This window comes from Genypterus blacodes, unplaced genomic scaffold, assembly GCF_046128005.1.
Source record: "Genypterus blacodes isolate CSIRO-AG114 ecotype Tasmania unplaced genomic scaffold, CSIRO-AGI_Gbla_v1 ptg000156l_1, whole genome shotgun sequence".
In the NCBI taxonomy this organism is placed as follows: Eukaryota; Metazoa; Chordata; class Actinopteri; order Ophidiiformes; family Ophidiidae; genus Genypterus; species Genypterus blacodes.
The window spans coordinates 11261531-11281128 of record NW_027466957.1 but is presented as its reverse complement, the minus strand read 5'-3'; the positions used below and the strand labels follow the sequence as shown (position 1 = coordinate 11281128).

General features: G+C 47.4%; 1 protein-coding gene across 1 annotated transcript in view; it reads right to left on the bottom strand.

Annotated features, from left to right (window-relative positions):
• Nucleotides 1-19598, bottom strand: part of LOC143012794 (low-density lipoprotein receptor-related protein 1-like) — a 76909-nt gene that overhangs the window by 36617 nt on the left and 20694 nt on the right. The window contains exons 3-13 of the mRNA XM_076166100.1: nucleotides 18180-18317; nucleotides 10685-10804; nucleotides 10330-10458; nucleotides 9783-10043; nucleotides 3576-3738; nucleotides 2899-3121; nucleotides 1643-1832; nucleotides 1393-1536; nucleotides 1071-1307; nucleotides 794-974; nucleotides 50-272 (exon numbers count right to left, since the gene is read on the bottom strand). Coding sequence (XP_076022215.1) covers nucleotides 50-272; nucleotides 794-974; nucleotides 1071-1307; nucleotides 1393-1536; nucleotides 1643-1832; nucleotides 2899-3121; nucleotides 3576-3738; nucleotides 9783-10043; nucleotides 10330-10458; nucleotides 10685-10804; nucleotides 18180-18317 — 2009 coding nt within the window. The remainder of the gene's footprint in view (nucleotides 1-49; nucleotides 273-793; nucleotides 975-1070; nucleotides 1308-1392; nucleotides 1537-1642; nucleotides 1833-2898; nucleotides 3122-3575; nucleotides 3739-9782; nucleotides 10044-10329; nucleotides 10459-10684; nucleotides 10805-18179; nucleotides 18318-19598) is intronic.

Genomic DNA, 19598 nt, shown 5'->3' with positions numbered 1-19598 from the left:
GGAGCATCTTCCTTGACCAAAGTCGCACATACAAAAAATAACTTCACACCTTTCGCTCAGTGGTGTTGAGGTAAACCATCTCTATGCGATCATAGTAAGCATCCACCCAGTAGAGGATCCCCTGGGGAATGTCCAGGCTCAGCCCGTTGGGCCACAGCACCGTCTTACTGGTCAGAAACACTTGGTGATGGGAGCCGTCCATCCAAGCCTTTTTGATCTTTCCCCTATTGCTCTCTGTGGGATCCTCCTCCCAGTCGGTCCAGTACATCCAACTACAAAGACAAGAAGAGACGTCTTCACAGTCACGAGGCGTGTAAGATTACATGGCTTTGAGAGTCAGAGCTGTCAGAATTTAGCTTTGACATTTAAATGCTGTTTGATGGAACATCCCACAACAAATCTGGAGGAGTAGCCAAAAAAGCCTTGACTACATGCCAACTCCCCCACACACACACACACATACACACGGCACCAATGTAAGCGAGTACATCTGACATCTTCAGTGCTGGCAGCCCACATAGCTGCAAGAGATAAACCCTCAGTCAACACAACATTTCTACGACAAAACTCCACTTAAAGCTGAAATGTGCAACTTTTGTAATCTAGTAATTTTATGGTAGAGTGCCGCCGTATGCTTCGACTAATATTCAGCATCATGTCTCCGGGGCAGTGGCTCACAATGCCAACAACATCTGTTAAAGCCAGAGTAGACACAGAGGAAATGAAGTATTATCTGCTATTTTTGGAGTCACAGTGTATGGAAACTTTCAGGTTGACTCGTCCTGAGGCTCACCCGTGCTGAGGGTCCACCACGATGGCACGGGGGTGCGTCATCTTCCCTTCAATGAGCGTCTTCCGTGTCTGAGACGCCTTCTCCAGCCGGGCGACGCTGATGGTTTTCTTGGGACCGTCGTCCGTCCAGTACAGATTTCCTCCCATCCAGTCCACGGCGATCCCCTCTACAGTGTGAATACCTGAGAGAAGCAAGAGAGGAGAGGGAGTAGGTGGAGAGAATACAACCGAAAAGGACAGCAAATAACTGTGTGTGCTTATGAAGTGGTTTTCCTTACCTTCCTTCAGTATAGTGTCTCTCTCCGTGCCGTCTATCTTCTGTCGGCCAATGATGTAGCTGGTAGCATCAGCGAAGTAGATGAACTCAGTGGCTGCATGGAAATCCAGAGCTCTGGGGTTCATCAGGTTCTCAATGGGAATCATGTACTCGTCTGGCACCTTGGCATTCATATCCATGCCTCTGATGATTCCGGGACGACCTTTACCGTACACCAGGAACAACTCGTGGTCGGGTTCTGCAAAAGATACAAAAGTAAATGCATTGTCATGTCATCCACACATGCAAATCTCATTATTATCCTGACTGATCTTGACACTCACTCTTGCAGGATTTGCCATCGCTGCCGAGGCTGAATCCAGAGCGACAGCGGCAGGTGCGACTCTTGTGGCTGTTGCCCAGCAGGCAGATGTCGGAGCAACCTCCAGCCTTCCCAAACTGATCCAGGGCACACGCATGGCTGCGCACTGAGGACACAAAAGCACGTGTGCAGTGAAAATAAAGGTGACGGAGTGACCGTGTGTGTGATTAGAACTGTTAACAGAGCTGTGAGTGCAGGTGCAGTGTATGTACCTGGCGGTTGGCGCCTCTGGTGGTAAACATGCAAGGCTGCGCCACGATCGACTCGCGTCACCACCTGGAAGTCGGAGCTGTTGAAGCGGTTGACTCGGATCACGCTGGTCTTGGGGTTGAGGTTGCCTTCGTCCGAGTTAGTGGCATAAAGGTAGTTCTCAAACACCGTCAGCCCGTAGAGATGCTCAATCTGAGGCACACGGAGGCGTCAGAGACAGAAAATCTAAATGTTTTCTTGGTTCTTGGTTGGCAAAAACACTGACATGATTAACTAAACACCTCAGAGCGGATGACTAATAGCTTGTATAATATCTTTTGTGTACGCGTTTCTATCTCCAATGCTGCCAAAGCTCAAACCATTTATCAGTTTAAAACAGACTTTGACAGGCTCTAAAAATCTGTAGACGTCTCTGAAAGACGAGCGGAGAGAGACAGAGACGGAGAGAGAGACAGACAGACACTGTCAGAAAGAGAGGGAGAGATAAAGAGAGAGAGAGAGTGTGTGTTTTTGTGTAAACTTGGCACAGGGCAGCACGATGACTTGACTTCCCATCTGCTGCTCAACAGAGAGAGAGAGAGGTTGAGTTTTACAAGGGCCTATTCTGTGGCGCTCTCCTCTACTGTCAGAAAGATGTATGGGCTGGGATCATATTACCTACCCTCTCCTTCTCACACACACACACACACACACACACACACACACACACACACACACACACACACACACACACACACACACACACACACACACACACACACACACACACACACACACACACACACACACACACACACACACACACACACACACACACACACCCCTCCATTTGCAGCCCTGATTTCATTAAGATCATTACTCCACTATAAGTTTGAGCCAAGCTTCGTGAGGGCCAGACTAATATGTTTAGAGGGGCACTAGCCAGGAAAATCACACACTCTCTAAGTAATATCAATCAAGGCAATAAAAAGGACTCGTCCCCAGGAGAGGCCATGGATCCTCTCTGCCTACATGGACGTGAGGACAACTGGAAAACGGCGCCGTCTCAAGCGACGATGAGACTAAATCAGTGACGAGACAGATCTGAATAACAGATGTTGCAGAGTCAATAGGGTCATCGGGGTTGAGAGTTGCTGCGTGTGAAGGTTTAGTGTCTTCAACGTTTCCAAAACCAGAAGAAGAAGAAGACCGTGCTATGTGCAGGACATATTCTGGTGTTTGTGTGTGTGCGTCCATCCAGCGCCCTTCACAGCCTCACCAGCAGGCCCTGGATGATGGTGTGCCGGTTCTTGCCCTCGTAGTCGACCACTTCGATGTAGTCCAGGTAGGCGTCGGCCCAGTACACCAACCGGTTGACCAGGTCCAGGGTGATGCCGTGCGGGAAGACGATCTTGCTGTCCACCAGCTTGGTGCGGTTCTGACCGTCCATGTCGCAGCGCTCCACCCTGGGCGTCGACCCATAGTCTGTGAAGAATACTTTTCTGTGGACGCAGGGAGGAAGAACGGCATTACTGAGAGGAAAACGTGTGAGATTTATGCTCAGAATTCAGCTTGACCGCAATGTAACACAGAGAAAACTAATTTCCAGGACAACCAAAAATAGAGAAGTGATACTTAAGAAAAGGGAACATAATTCGAATTACACTCGCCCGAGATAAGGAACCTGAAACAATCATTGTGGCCATTTTAAGCCTGTCTGCTTGTGCGTGTGTGTGTTCATCTGTGTGTGTGTGTCTGCTTGTGTTCGTATATCTACGCAATGCATGACACACAAATAGCTGTCTGCCTCCATTAAGAGGAAGTTCTTCAAGTCGTCCGTGCGCCTGCTTGGTCAGTACATTGTCTGGTCATAAGATGCCGTTGTTTCGCTCGGATGCTGACAAATCAGTGTCTGGGGGTCATTTGAGGTCATAATCGTAGGCACAGAGCACTGACCCCATGGCCGGGTCCAGGGCGATGCCTTTGGGGTTGTACAGCTCTTGGTCCAGCAGGGTCACGCACGTCTGGCCATTCTTGTTGCAGACAAACACCCGGTCATCCACATCGTCCACGAAGTAGAAGTTACCAGTCAACCAGTCGATGGCCATCTGCTCCACATCTGAGAGGAGGAAGAGGAGGATGAGGAGGAAAAGGAGAGGAAAATTGACATGATTTCAAAGCTTCTCCTTTCATCCTCGAGGCAAAATAAATCTGAATTAATGTGCTTCTTTCATGTTGCTTCACTGCCGGGTGCACCAGGTTATCACTGCTGTCCATTCACTCAACTGTGGACATGAAGCACAGGAAGAAACCAAGCACACACAGAAACAAAGAGGAGGTGGAGGTGAAGGCCTGAACTCCCAAAGCAGAACTCGGACCAGTGGAGTCTCCTGACAGGTATGAGTTTGGTGACATATGGGAAAACAAAATGTCACTCTAAAGTTTTGTTCCTTTGTTTTGCGAGCTGGATTCTTCTACAACTGCTAAATGGATTCATTCCCTGCTGCAACAACAATCACATCATCGTCAGCATCAGGCATCAATTTGCATCTTGGACGAAAATTAGAAAGAGATTAGAAAGTTGCAATTGAAAATCATTAAGACAATCCAGACCAACAATTCAGCAGGGAAGCTACCGTTTGATATTGAAGATAAGCTGTGAAAAACCAAACACCTTGAAGACAAACTGAATATAATTTCGGCCCCAAAACATGTAAGAATAAGCACACAAGACAGATCATGGCACCCGCCATCGCCGGCTGGAGATTATGATCAACATATGTGCGTGAAGTTCTGGTTCTGATATTTTAGGGATCGATCTGAGGGTCGCTCGCGGCAACAAAAAAAGATTCAACCGCTGGCACAGTCTCGCTCTCAACCTGAGACGTTAAAACTTCCTTGCTTAGCAAAACAACTTCAAAAGAAATTGAAGGGGGAGTTTTTTCTGATGGGAACCTTCATTCCACATATACCCTCAAGAGCGGCGCTTTGAAACTCTACATGACGGCGGAGGGCGGCGTAAAAACTTCACTTCTCGCTGCGAGAGCGATGAGAGCAGGAGGTTCAGGAGTCCCACACCACAGGGAGACCACAGCTGTGTGCGGGGAGAGAACCTGAAGATGCACCGACTCCCATACAGCCTCGTGTTTTCACAGCTGCCACCACACTTCCTGCACTGCACACACACACACACACACACACACACACACACACACACACACACACACACACACACACACACACACACACACACACACACACACACACACACACACACACACACACACACACACACACACACACACACACACACACACACACACACACACACACACACACACACTCACTATCAAAGCTATTCAAATCACTAGGAAGATGCTTGAGGTATATCACACAGACCGCGAGCCAACAATCCCTGCGGTGGAGTGAGATGCCCCAACAATGGCTATATGGTGCTGCTGAGGAGTGGAGCCAGAGTGGAGCCCCACATCTGGGCCCAATGTAGACGCTCTACACCCCACCCATCCAACACACACAGACACGCACAGCTTCAAAAGGCCTGCGCCACCCGGGACCAACGTTTGGCAGAACAATGTAAGAAGGAGAGCAGCAGAGGAGTGTGGGCAACAATGGGGGATGGGCTGCTGCTTGTGTGTGTGTATGTGTATGTGTCATGGGGAGAAAGAAAAGACAGGGACAATCGATGTGCTAATCTGCATTTTAAATCTCAGATGAAGGTGAAAAATCGATTGATTTTAATCAAAAGTCTTGAATGCACCATGATGCATCTGAAATCAGCATGAATCTAATTGTGCTGAGTCAGAGTAACAGACCGGGATATGCAATAATGTGTAAATATGGATTCATTCAGACAGGCATGCATCATAGTCTGATTACCTCATCTTCTCTATTACGCAACTATTTATTCTTCACCAATTTTGTATTGATTTGCCTTTGTCCATTTTCAAAATGTTTTCACAATCAAGAAAGATCGATCAGCTGCACCTTTGTGATATCATGTTGTCGTTTTATGTTTATGTTAACTGTTCCATAACGCAGTAGAAGAGCAGTGTTATAATCTAATCCACATTACTTCAGATAAACTCTCCACGTCCATGTAAACATACGTCTTACTCACATTCTGTGCCTATGGCGTGCGTGTAAATGTAGCGAGTCCCTCTGCACATAGATCTCCTCACCTGCTGTGCGTATGTGTGTGTACGTATGTGTGTCTGTTCTCCCCTCGTACTGACTGACAGACTACCATTCCTGGTGTAACTCCTACTAACTCCATCATTTATTGACAATCATCAGACGTGCTGGATATCTCATGAAAGGGGAAGTACTGTAAATACAGGGTCTAATAAAATAAATTCCCAGAGAGCAAAAGAGAGAAAAAAAACAGGACAAGATGTTTCATAACTGAGATTCTGACGGCGGGGGAAAGTAATGGAGCCAGGAGGAATAGTGATACTCCCATTGGTATCACTTCTAAAACCATAATGCTTCTTTAAAGAAATCCAGCTGCATGTCTGGCTGCACGAGGCATTGATTAGACTCAGATACACAGCAGAGGCCCGATTGCGTAACCCCGTTACTACTGGGTTGTGCAACCCGTCGACCTGTGTGTCGCCGTGCCCACTCGCTCCGTTTCTGGTAAGTGGAGGGAGGGAAGAAAAAAGGTTTGCTGGGAAACTGAATGAACCCACCCCCCCCTTTCTCCTCGTCCACCCACCCTGACCTCCCAACCCCTGCCTCTTCCTGCCCTTAACACGCCCTCACACTGCTCTGAAGAAACATTTCACACACACCTCACACTTGTACAAGCGGCACAGTTATTTACAAACACTGCCACCAACACATTCAGTTTCCAAACTAGTCACACAGCGGCAACGCCTCAGGCTCAAGAGCAGCGCCGCAGAGTTTGAACGTCGGTGTGATTTCCTCTATTTGCATGCGAGCGTAAAGCAGAATAGAGGCCAGGTCCTTTCCTCTAATCCCCCCCTCTGCTGAGAAGCTCCTAATAATCTTTGCTGTGACCTCTGCCACCTCTAAGCAGCACCGTTTCTGAGTTGAAAGATTATGCTTTTCCATAAGGATCTGACATATGGCCTCCATTCTAAAGCTCATAATTCCTAACAGACACTCTCACTGGTCAATCCCCCCGTGAGCAGAGAGCCAATAGGAGAGCCGATCGGTGGTGTAGGAGGAAATCCTGACGACAGCACTAATGAGACATGATCCCACTGTTAACAAAACAAAACATTAAAATAGGAAATGATGAAGAGCTGCATGAGAGAGAGAGGGAGAGAGAGGGACTTATCTGGAAAAAAATAATTATGCCAATGCAGAGTGAAGGTCAGAGGAGAGGAAGAGGAAGGCTGGATCGAAAAAGACAGAAGGACATGGGGAGACATGCAGGTCCCTGGCGGTGGCAGGAGAGAGAGCTCTGCTCCCCTTTATCCTCCCAGTCAGGGAATCTCTCTCTCACACACACACACACGGACAGAGCGACGCACATCTGCAACCCTCGTCCCAGAATCTTCTCTGCTCCTTCAGGCTCAGGGGCCATAAATCATCCATGTTTGTGTGAACCCTGCCCCTCCCCCCTCCCACCACAGCTCCGTCCACATCCATCAAAGGCCATCAAAGGTCTGCCCTCTATACTATCAGGAGATCACCTGAGCCCAGACTGTTAGGAGACACACACATACACAGTGACCCACACGCAAAGGACTGGACCATGTAAACAGACGGACACAGCCAGAGACATTTCTTTCATTTAGTAGAAAGTCTTTGACACAACGCTTTTTAATTCAAATTGCCCTTTTTCATACCTAAATCATGTTAGATAAAATTTTCAATTTGACTGAAATTACATTAAATTCAGCAGATTAATAAAAAATATGAATTAATGAATTAAGAAGCGTAATAATAAAATATTAATATATACTGTATATATTAAATACATATACAATGTAAAATATATGTCGACTCAGCATCATAAAAGTCACATCACGCCACACACATGAATTTGTAAAAGCTAATATGTAACTAAATAACGCTGCAACAGTCAAAGGTATTTGGGTCAACGTGTGTATGTGTGTGTGTGTGTGTGTGTAAGTGTGTGCCCAGCTATGTCTGTGTGTGTGTGTGTTAAAGTGACCTGACTGGACAAGACCTGAGACGGACACAGGAATGTAGGGACTGTTCAGGCTGACATAACCCAGCAGAGGAATGTAAATACCATCTGCATGACCACCACTCACACACACACACCCACACAGAGACACACATACACACACACACCTTCGAGGTACAGCAAATCATTACCTTCCATCTCCCCCCCTAACCCTCTCCCTGGTTCAACCCCCTCAGACACATAGACGAGGACCAGGGGGGACGCGAGTCAGTCAAGTGGAAAAATACAACTTTAGTAAAGGTCGGGGTTCGCCGGGCTGCGCCCCCCCGAGTGTGCATGTGTGTGTCAGCAGAGGCAGCGGTTACTTAAGCTCTGTCTGAGCAGCTTGGATCCGAGCTGAGCCACTTGTGATGGAGTCGCAGGGTTTCACGTCCCACATTCTACACACCCAGCTCCCTCCGACACTTGTTTTCTACAAGTCTGCAGTTCAACGCCTGGGGCTAATTCTCAAGGGAACGTTTCTCACACACACACACACACACACACACACACACACACACACACACACACACACACACACACACACACACACACACACACACACACACACACACACACACACACACACACACACACACACACACACACACACACACACACACACACACACACACACACACACACACACACCTTGTTTTGTCTACATTCCCGCACGCCCGCCCCCCCCCCCTTCTTAGACCGTAACGGCTGTCAGCCATAAAAACAAAAACAAACCTTGTGCAGGATCATAATCAGTGATTAATCATGACTGTTATGTATGAGTGAGTTCTCAATGTCCTGCGTATGCTAGCGGCATGTGTGGGTTGGGGGGGGGGTGTTTGCCTATGAGAGCATTGTCTACGGGCCAGACATTTCAGTTGTCATCAATAATCATTTGTGCATTTTATACCCACCAACACACACAGACACAAGCGCGCGCACACACACACGCGCGCAAAGCGTCTTTTGAAACATTCCAGAACATACTTGGGAGGACATGGGGAGGTGAAGATGACTTTTTTTGGACCACTCTCTTGCCAAGTGTCATCGAGCTGTAAATCAATAACAGGAAGTGGGATGGAGTCGATCACAGTGGGATGAATTAAACATGGAGGCAGAAAACTACAATTCCGAGCCTGTGAGTCGCCACACAGTCAGTACATAAATCAACCTCCACAGTAGGCTACTGTTTGCTTGTCGAGCAATGTGCAAACTAACGTCTGGGTGCACGCTGGCAACCTGATATGCATCGCTCCCCTTTAAGTCAGTCACACACGCACACACACACACACACACGCTGCCTCTGAGGGATGATTTAGTGGCGTGTCAGGGCCTCCTGTTCTTCAAAGACAAACCTTTTGAAAAATAAAGCTGCACTCAGCGTTTTCTCTTGGCACTTTTATGCTGCTATGAGCAGCTTTGGCCGTAGCGCCTCACAACTTAACATTTGCAGACGCAAAGTTGACCGCTCGATTCCTGAAGTGAAGGAGGGAAATTTCACACAAACGCGGCGAGTTTGCGAGAAAACTTCAATTACCTGCATGCTGTCACCAAACACTTAGGCAAGGCATTCATGTTGGTCCGCCAGGCGCGTGACAACATTGGTGAACTGCAGAGACGCCGTTCAGAGAGCAAACCTCAGACCACAGCCTCCAATTAACAAGAGGCTGTGATTAGTGTTTGATACAAAACTGACTGACTGACTGATTCATTAATGAGAATGAGCGCACCATTTCAAACCAATCTACAAGTGATATTTTGTGACAATTGTAGGCACAAATGGGCGTGGCCTATGTGGATGGATACATATCGATCCAAAGAATCCAGGACAGGCTACAACATGGCAATCACAGTGCCACCATCTTGGCAACTGGTAACCAAATTTAAGACGTTCCTCACTACATCATAACCAGCCTGCACACGAGCATTTTGAGTAACCGTACCGACAAACAGACATAAGAAATCCCAAACAAAGAACTCACGGTGCAGACTGAGCGAGATGTTGATGGTGCGGATGTCGGTTGCGGTCTTGAGGTCGGGAATGCTGGCGCACTTGAGCTGGGTGGCGGCGGGCGTGTCGCCCACGTCTATCCAGCAGACGGTCTCCTGAGCGTAGATGAAGTCCATGGCCATGGTCTGTTTGGTGGGGATGGACGACAGGCGGGACGTGGTGCCGCTCAGGGAGGTGCAGCGGATGTCGTGCAGGTTGGCGATCAGGAGCATGGGCAGGCGGTCCACCGGCTCTGGGGAGGCGGACGACGTAAAAGAGAGAAGGAAGAAGAGAGATGGAAGAGTTGACGGTCACATATTTACTGTACGCCTGTAAACCGCCGCTCGCTTGTTAAACTAACAGGGCTGCTGATGTAATCGCTCTAATAGAACACAGCAGGGAGCATCTCCAGCTGTCAAACTTCTCACGTTTAACACAGCTTGTTAGTTTTAGTGTGAGCTGCACTCTGGTCCCTCTTTAGCTCTTTCTCTCTCTCAGTGTGTGTGTGTGTGTGTGTGTATGCATGCTCTTCTTCTCACCATTCTTGGCTTTGCAGGAGCGGTTGTCCGGCTGCAGCAGGTAGCCCTCCACACAGCTGCAGGTGTAGGAGCCTTCGCTGTTGACGCACGTCTGGCTGCACGTCCCGTACACGCTGCACTCGTTGAAATCTGCCAGCGGGGGAAAACAATAGTGAGTAAACAGACCCACAGCGCCAACTACAGGCCCTAATCAGAGTTGGTGACCTGAGTGGGAACATGTCCAGTCACTTCCTTTTTAAAACAAGCACCCGCCTGTTATCTTCCCCTGTCACTTTCATCTAGGCTCCCTGTTTACAGCCTGAAAGGAGAAATGGAGGCAGTCTAGGTTCACTATGGCCATGATGGAGTAATTCACCTTTACACATCTTTCCGTCTGCAGCCACCTCGTAGCCGTTGTTGCAGTAACACTTCGGCCCATCGTGCGTCACAGAGCAATGAAACTGGCACCCATGGGAGTCACAGGCTGGGGCTTTTTCTGTAAAAGTGGACAAAAAGAGAAACACAGAAAATAACATGAAACACTGTTGGGACATAAATGTAAATACTGTAAATCATCACGTCTCCTTTCTCTTCAGAGATGATTTGAAGGGCAGGAAATCCCAGCTAACAATGGAGGCTAAACCAGGCCCGATTAAAGTAATGACTTCCTTCAACAGGTTTGTTTGCATATCAGATTTCTGATGTTTATCTTAATCCCGCCGCAATCTTCACAGAGCCACGCTGCCGTGTCCAATCTCATCTCTGCCGTGGGGATCAGATATGAAGGTGTAGGAGTGGATCTGACAGGTGAGGTCACATCTTCCATCTTAAATCCCCCCCAGACAGAACTCAAGGACACGGCCCGTAGGTGGGAAATGAAAGAGGGAGCCGCACACCTTCTCTCAGCACCCCGCATACAGGGGTGTGTGTGTGTGTGTGTGTGTGTGTGTGTGTGTGTGTGTGTGTGTGGCTAGTCACAGATGGGGGGGCAATGACGCTGCCTCTGCTCTTAGGACCTTGACATTCTTCACTTTCACAGCGTGAGGTGCATGCAGACTAATCACAATCGCCGCCATCGTCGCTCACATACTTCTGCATGCTTACTTTGCGCGCACTTTACGGAGATAAATGTATATCCACTAGGGGGCAGATGAGAGCTGAGTGACCAATGTTCCACAGCCCAGAGAAAATCTTCCTCAAGAACTTTATGATTTTGCCAAACGGGGACGGAAAAGGAGCAGTTTCTCCTCCAAACTTCATGCCGTTCTCTGCTGCAGTTGTCAATTCTTCTTCTATGGATTGTTCCCACGGTCTGCGCAGGTATTTGACTTTGTGTACTCGTTAATTTAGGATGACACACGCAGAGAATTGCTCTAAACTACCACAGGGCACAATGATGAATAATCATGTTGCATAGGATGAAGGACACCCACGCCTTTAATCCCTTGTTAGCTTTTGTGTTGCGACACATCCTGAAACTGGAAGATTTGACTCCTTCAGCTGATGAGTGTCGCCAAGGCACAGACAGGCCTGTGACCCACACTGTGTCGGGCCCCAACGTCTGAAAGGAAACTACAGCAGGTGAAAGCAGGCTGCAGTGATTCATACTTTGCAGCCATGTTTTTAAAAAAACACACTGAAAAATGTCACTTTTTGCTTGCTACTCCCAACACACACTCACACACATACACGCAGAGCCACCTCACACACAGATCAGCTAGAGATCTGTTGTAATGTAATCATTTACCAAGGCTTTTGTGCAGAATACTGTAAATAAGTAAACAGAGAAAAGAGGCCACTGCTGCGTGATGTCATTTAATTCAGCGTTCTAACACGACAACAAGAAAACAATGAGCAGGCACAGACACACTGCACATGGCTAATGATCGTATGGCTGTGAAGAGCAGAGATGTGACCGGTGAAGGGCTTCTGTTATATAAAGCCTGTGGCCACTTTGATACACAATGGCCCTTTTGTCGTGGCCCAACTGAAAGGAAGAGCCCCCGGCGAACACTGTGGCCCACATCGAATCCATTTACCCAGTCTCTCTCACACACACACACACAGGCAGGCAACCAGAGACCTACACTACCTCTACGTCTACTCATGTCCACGGTCGCTTCTCGCCACACCTGAGCCGCTAACTAGAGGCAGACGACGGTGAAGTGCTGAACTAATGATTTAACAAACTTCACTTCCTTCACACACACAAACTGGGAACTATGACGTCTGATGAGACTTTCGATATGATCCAAGTTCCCATAATGCATGTCCCAAATTGTGACAGACAAAAATATTACTTGGTGACTCTAATTCACCGTTTAGTCTTTTCTTAAAACTTTTATTTTTCTGATGTTGGAATCCAATTTGTATGACTTTTCGAGGAATTTCAACTTTTTTTTTTAAGCTTGAACCTCAGACAGAATTGTAGTTGTATGAAATCAGGAAGAACATAGAAAAGGAGATGGATAGGAGATGGAATAGAAAATGTGAACATGAAATGACATCAAATATAGAAAAGGGAGGAAGGAGGGAGGAGGAGAGGAGAAAAAGGCTGGAGGTCCTGCAGTGTGTCGATGGCTCCGACAGCAAACACACAGCAGCAGCAGTGTGTCAGACGTTTAACCAGGGGTTAATGAACGAAGCAAACAAATCGCACAGTGACACACTAGAGGCCTTCAGTGTTCAACAAGCATGCCAAAGCCATTGATCCCGTTACTGCATGGATGGCAACCCTCAATTTCACTCATCTAAAACGTGTCCAAAGCACAGACGGCAGGGAGCAAGAGCCAAGCTGTTAGGACACTGCTGGAGGGAAAATGGCCATTTTGTTCAGTGAAGGCGACACAAAATGCACAGCCTGTGTTTGGACAAAGGTCAGATCAGTGTATACATGAAGGGGAAAAGAGAGAAATCGCAAGAAAAGGGCAATTTGAAGATGCAATATAGAGGAAAACAGGGCTGGGGGTTTGACATTTTCCTCTAAAATCCAATCGTGAAGCTGACAGATGGACAGAAGAAGGTGAAGCAAGGTGAGGGAGACGGAGACGGGGCTACGCTGGGGTCACCGCCAAAACAAAAACCTTCATGACTCAATGATTTCATAAACCCAGCGCTCCTCGGAAAGGTCAGCTTGTCTATCCACCAGCAGACTGGAAAAGAATCTGTCGCCGTGCTTACTAAACATGAAAGATGACGTTTCTCTCCTTACAACGCGTCTAACGGCCATAAAAGAAACGCTCAAACTCAATATTCCAGAGTGTGACATTGTAGTGTGTGAGGTAACTCCGGGGACATTCCTACTTTGTGCTCTCACTGTCTGCAGACGAGTCCACACACGCTCACCCGTCTTCTACCTGCAGCCGATACCAACTTACTGGTTTTCTGTGGGCCTCCGCCGGGTTACCTCATCTCTGCTTCTTCAGCTGCTTATGAAATCCGCCTACTTTTTATAAGAATGTAGGGAGGGAAACACCAGAAGAACTGTGGCTTTCCTGTGGCAGTTGAGTTATTATTTAGCAATGATTTAACTTAAGATTGATTCTCTTTCATTTCACCAGGAAGTTACTGCAGGAATAAGAATTCTTGTCTAAGGTGTGCAGATAACCACACTTGACTGTAGACAAATCTGTCAAATATGGCCTTAGTATTTGCGAGAAAATGCTCGGCCGTGTCCTCTTATCGTGGTCCCTGCACCAGCATCTCCTGCTGGTGGGTTGAGACACCTGCATGGAAACGAATCGGGGGTTTGAACCATCACTAGTTGTAACACGACTCCCCCAGATGTAACTTTTGCAGCAAGGCAGAGGAAAGTCGCTTAGATCGTCTTGCAGGTGAAAATAGGTCGGTGATGGTTTTTTGGTGTCATAGTGCCCGGCTGTCTGCACCTCCCCTTTACAGCCAGTAGGGGGCCAAGAAATGACACGCACTGCAACAGCAAGAGGGAACCGACCACTCCAACTTAGCAGATAGGTAAGAAGAAAACTAATTACTGCCAAATGAATTATATATGGAGTACTGCTGTGTGTGAGAGGGGCATGTGAGTGTGTGTGTGTGTATTTATTAAAGGGGGCAAAGTTACCAATATGCAAACAAAAGTAGGGCAGCAGCTTGAGTAATAAGCAAACAGAGGCTAGACACACAACGCTAAACTTACACACACGCACACACACTCCAACGCGAACGTACAAATACACACAGGAGTTAACATACAGCAGGCACAAAGCATTCTCAAACACATGGGACACTGGAGTAACCCCACGTGGACGTCTCTCAGATCTGCCGTTCTTGCGATTGTGATTTAAGAGGCTCAGTTAAAGAGCGTAGACAAAGATGCCAGAGGACCGGCAGTAAAACGTGTCGCGTCACGCAGGACAACCCCAAGTACAGTCAATAAAGTCATTTAGGTTAAGACCCAAGCACACGAGAGAAGACGACAGCGAAGCATTTCCACAGGCGGCTTCAAGGAGCTTCTAAGCGATTCAGAGTCGCCACTTAGTGAGGGACAATGAAAGCCCACTGCACGCATTAACAAATGCATCAGGGCTGAGGAAAAGGGGAAAAGCTCTGGAGAGTCTCGCTGTGACCCCATTTTTTCCTCCCTATCAATCAGTCACTTCTGAGGCGAACAGGTCTTAAAGGCCCCCCCAGCCCCCCGGTGAGGCCCCATTACCCACAAAATGACAGAGAGGGAACAAATGCAGGCCTGGGGATCAATGAATAGACTCAGCTTTCACCCATAGCGCAAAACAACATAACTGCCGCTGTTCCATGAAGGCCACATTAAAGGGAAATTCCGACATTTTGACAGAATTTCAGGTCATTTTCGTCATAACTAGGTCACTTATTTGGCTTTTTGAATGGACCGTTATGGATCCCAGTGCTATTCCTTCACCAGTGCAAAGATTTCAGCTATGCACACCACAATAAAAGCTTAACATATCTTGGGGATTCCCAAGTGGAGCTGTGTTATGCTGTAATGATGGGAACGCCTGGCCTTTTTCTTACAACGCCCTGTATGGCCTGTACATCTCCAACACATCCCCTCAAGCTTCTTCGCATTATGGGGGAAAAGCTTCTGTGATTCTCCAAGGGTCCATTCTACAAGACTGTGAGTCGACTATAGAGCTGCTTGAGGGATGTAGAGCCACGTATCGGCAGAAACGCTTGAACTTCCATAAGACACCAACGAAGGTGAACGACTTCAGATGCAATTTCCCCTGAAAATCATCATCAAACAAGGGAACATTTCCAACACACTGTATGTCTTTGAGATGCCCTTGAGCAAGGCACAATTCCTCCCATATGTCACTGTGAATACACTGCCTTCTTTCACTGCGGCATGCGCTCTTCGTGTATATGCTTTTACCCTCATGCAGCTGCTCTGGTTCATGAAAGAAGGTCCTCGTACAAACACATTTCTATTCCCACTGACAAACCCCAAATTGGTGCTGACACAGCATTCTAGAGCCCCAACAACAGCACCACTTCCCCATCTCTTTTGTTAGGAGACGTCCAAACGGAGGCTCCATAGAGTCGCCCAAACTTCCAGAACTTCCTCTTAGGTCTTTGTTCCATTGCTAGCGGTACTGTTGGAGTTCCAAAAAAGCCCTTAGTTCTCCACAAAAAGCAGCTTTAGTGAGCACAGGATGTTGACTCTGTACAAAGCAGGATTGTTGTTGGAGAATAAAATCCCCCTGAGTAAGGCAGCAAAATTTGAAGAGGCACAAGTGTTTCCTCTTTTACTCTGAAAGGATGATTCCAATTTGCCTGCACATCGCTTCCCACTGTGACTTTTGGAAATCTGTGCCCTTTGTTTTGGTGGATATACAGAGGGGAGGAACTTTCCTGCCATCAATGGCATTGTGGAATGTCACGTCAGACACGAAACCTGTGAGGCTAATCGGAGACTATAAATGTATCAGGGGAGATGGAACAACTCTTGGCCTCAAGTCAGCTGTCTGGGTTTTATGTCTCTGCTGTAAATGATCCACTCAGGGTCGTTCATTCAAACCACAGGTAATGCTTTTAATCAGGCTGGCCTTGGGGCACTTCAGCAGCCGTTATCAACCTCGCCACCCATCCCGGCAGCGCTGCTCGTGCCAGGTTACTCCCCTCGCTATCGCAGAACGCCGCGCCTAATCCCAAACCTTACCGCACGGTGTGAAAACGCTTAGAGCCCAAATTTCCCTGCGATAAAATTCCCGGCCTCACCTGCTCCACTGAACAACGCCAGGCGGAATTACTTACTTGCGCTTGAATGACACAGTGTGCCTTTACACACACGCACACGCACACACACACACACACACACACACACACACAGGTATAACTTGCACAAGCCAACAGTTTGTCCGAGCAAACACTAGGATGCTTGTGAAAGTCCAGGCTTTTTCCCTGAAACGCAAACAGCAACGCCAACATTTTCGGACACACTGCTGGTGTGTTTGCGTGGGAGGGGACGGGTGTGTTTTGCAAGAGTGAGAGTGTTGGGCTGTGTGCACATGTGAGTGCATACCAAGCACATGTAGGCACAGATGTGTGTGTGCGTGTGAGCGTTGAAGTGTGTGTGTGTGTGTGTGTGTACGCGCGTTGACCGCTGCCTCCAGAGGACAGCTGGACCTGTGTACTCGGAGAGAGGCGAGCAAGTGTGTTATGAACGGATGACATCATCAGCGCGTTGTGTAATGCCTGGTCTCTCCTGATGACCAGCGTGTGGGATACAAACACTCTCACCCACTCTGTGCAACTGTGCGTTTAATCAGCCACACAGCTCTTCTGAAACTTTTACAGCTGATGACTCAACGCGTTCCGCCTGTGCAGATTACTGAAAACCAAGCAGGCTGATTCTCGCTTCAGGACTTTGCTCCATGGAGACTTTGATGTTGAATGTCAATATTTGGCCCATGGATTTCATGTTCCAGGAAAAGGATGGAATTGATACTGTATAACAACACATCACCGCTTTGGAGCGACTGGCCGACACAAAGCAAACGGGCGCTGAACTGAACTGCCAACATGGGGGGCTGGGTCGAGCTAGAAACAGGCCCGAGTGTGTCTGGGGATGGAGCCGACCCTTTTACAGGCAGGCGTCGGGTTTGATCCTTTGTCTGCTGCAACAAAGACAGACACTATGGACTCAATATGTTTCATTTCTCATCCATCTATGCTCCCTAATTAATAGAGGATTTGATGGGATTCTTCTTCAGCTGCATCAGAGCTGAATGCTCATCATTCCCACAGGGATTGTGGAAACAGCTGCCGGGCTGGACTGACTGATAAATTAATGACTTTTTCTCCCTCCCCCAGAATGGGAAAATGCCATTGTCAGAGGCAAAGCAGGGCAGCTCATTAAATGGGACTAATAGAGCAGATTGTATTGGGGTGGAGATTATAGTTTTGCACGGGAAGACGGGAAAGTGTCGGGTTTGTACGGAGCAGAGAGGCTGGCAGGCCACAACAAAGGGACGGAGGAGAAAACGGTGAAGCATTCATTCGCAGAAACGGATCAATTCTATTGGATCGATATTACTGGGAAGGCGAAATAAAAAGGAGTTATCTGTTTTTGCTAATTAACCCTTCATGTGTTTGGGAGAGTGTAAGACCGGTCTGCTATGTCTAAAAACACATTTTTTTCATTTTTTAGTTTTGCCATCTGTCCATATCAGGATAGCATCTTTCACACCTTGGAGCAGCTTTTCCAAGCGGCTCTCAGGAGCAGAGAAATCTGACAACACTGCTGTGGTGTTGCAGCGAGGATGAATGAATTCAGTTTCTTTCTTTCTTTCTCTCTCTCATTCTGGTGCTAAAATGTCTAAAATCACCTGGAAAATGATGAAATATTGCGTGTATGTTTGTTTTTTGTTTTGTACCTCTGCAGTGGGGTCCCTCGTCCCAGCCGTCGGAGCAGTCGGGGACGCCGTCACACACCTTGCTCATATGAATACACACATCCAGGTCCAGGCACCCGTGCTCGTTGACAGGACACTGGTTGGCTCGGTTTTGTGTGCCTGCAAAAACACAAGGAAAACACATCCGACTTCAAACAAATGCGTGACGTAGTGGAACGTTCAGTGCGTATCCGGGCATGTTACAACTTTGATTCTCCTCAGGCTCACATCACGCAAAATCATTTCATTTCAAAATGTCATGTGAACTCAATCGCTCAATTCACTGGTGTCAATGTAAAGGAGTCAGATAATTTCACTCGCATTTCTCATTCACGTTATGCAACATATACACGTCTTTCTTTCATTGATGCATATGTTAACTGAAATTGGGGTATCTGTAATGAATAAGACTTGACGGAAACCTTTAGAAGGCAGATAAGCGAGAGTAGAAGCTTTCCCCCCGGATGAGAGCACATTTGATAGCTCAGCCGTTGTCATTTATCACTTTCAGTTTCCGTTTACTTATTGTTCCATAGTCAAGAGCAGTAAAAAGGGTGCGGCTTGGTAGATGCTCCTTTTTCCAGCGATAAGGTGATGACTAATTCCTTTGTCTGATCTGAGATGTGACCCAGAGTCTCTCTGCGGACTAGAAATCCAAGTGCAAAAGTATACAAAATGTTGTTACAGTGGACACATTCACTCTTTGGCACTTTGGCAGCAAACTGTGAGGGATATCCAAAACAATTCCAACTGAGTCCAGATAAAATTGTATACAATTGTAGGAGGTGATGCAGGAATGGATAAGAGTTTTGAAAGAAGGATTTATGGAAAGTTCTATAAATTGAAGATCAAAGTGGTTGTTACAGCGCCACCATCAGGATTACATGATTGGATTACAACTGTCCACATTATTGCTGTGATGGACAGACAGAGAGACAGCGGCCATTACAATCCACCCACTAAACTGCCTGCAGGGGGTTCAAATGTAACCACATGTGGACATTATGGGAACCAGGTGAAGTACGATTATGTGTTCCTCGATGCCAGTGATGTTTGTTGACAGAACACAGAGGCTAAATCAAGTACATGACTCCGGCACAACACTGGCTCCAATATGTACAACACGTCCAGAAAGTATCGTAGGTCAGCAGGTTAAATGCTTTCGCTGAAATATGAATCAGCCACAGGAGTGTGTGTGTGCAGGTGTGTGTGTGTGTGTGTGTGTGTGTGTGTGTGTGTGTGTGTGCGGTGTAACCAACACATCAACTCCACCGTGAAGGATTAACTCAGCTGTTAGTGGGCTGGAACATGTAGTGGGCAGCAGGGAGATAAAAGAGTTTTATCTGTTTTATGGCTTCTTGGCATGAGAGCGGCTGTAAATTTTTCCTGCTTCTGTCAGAG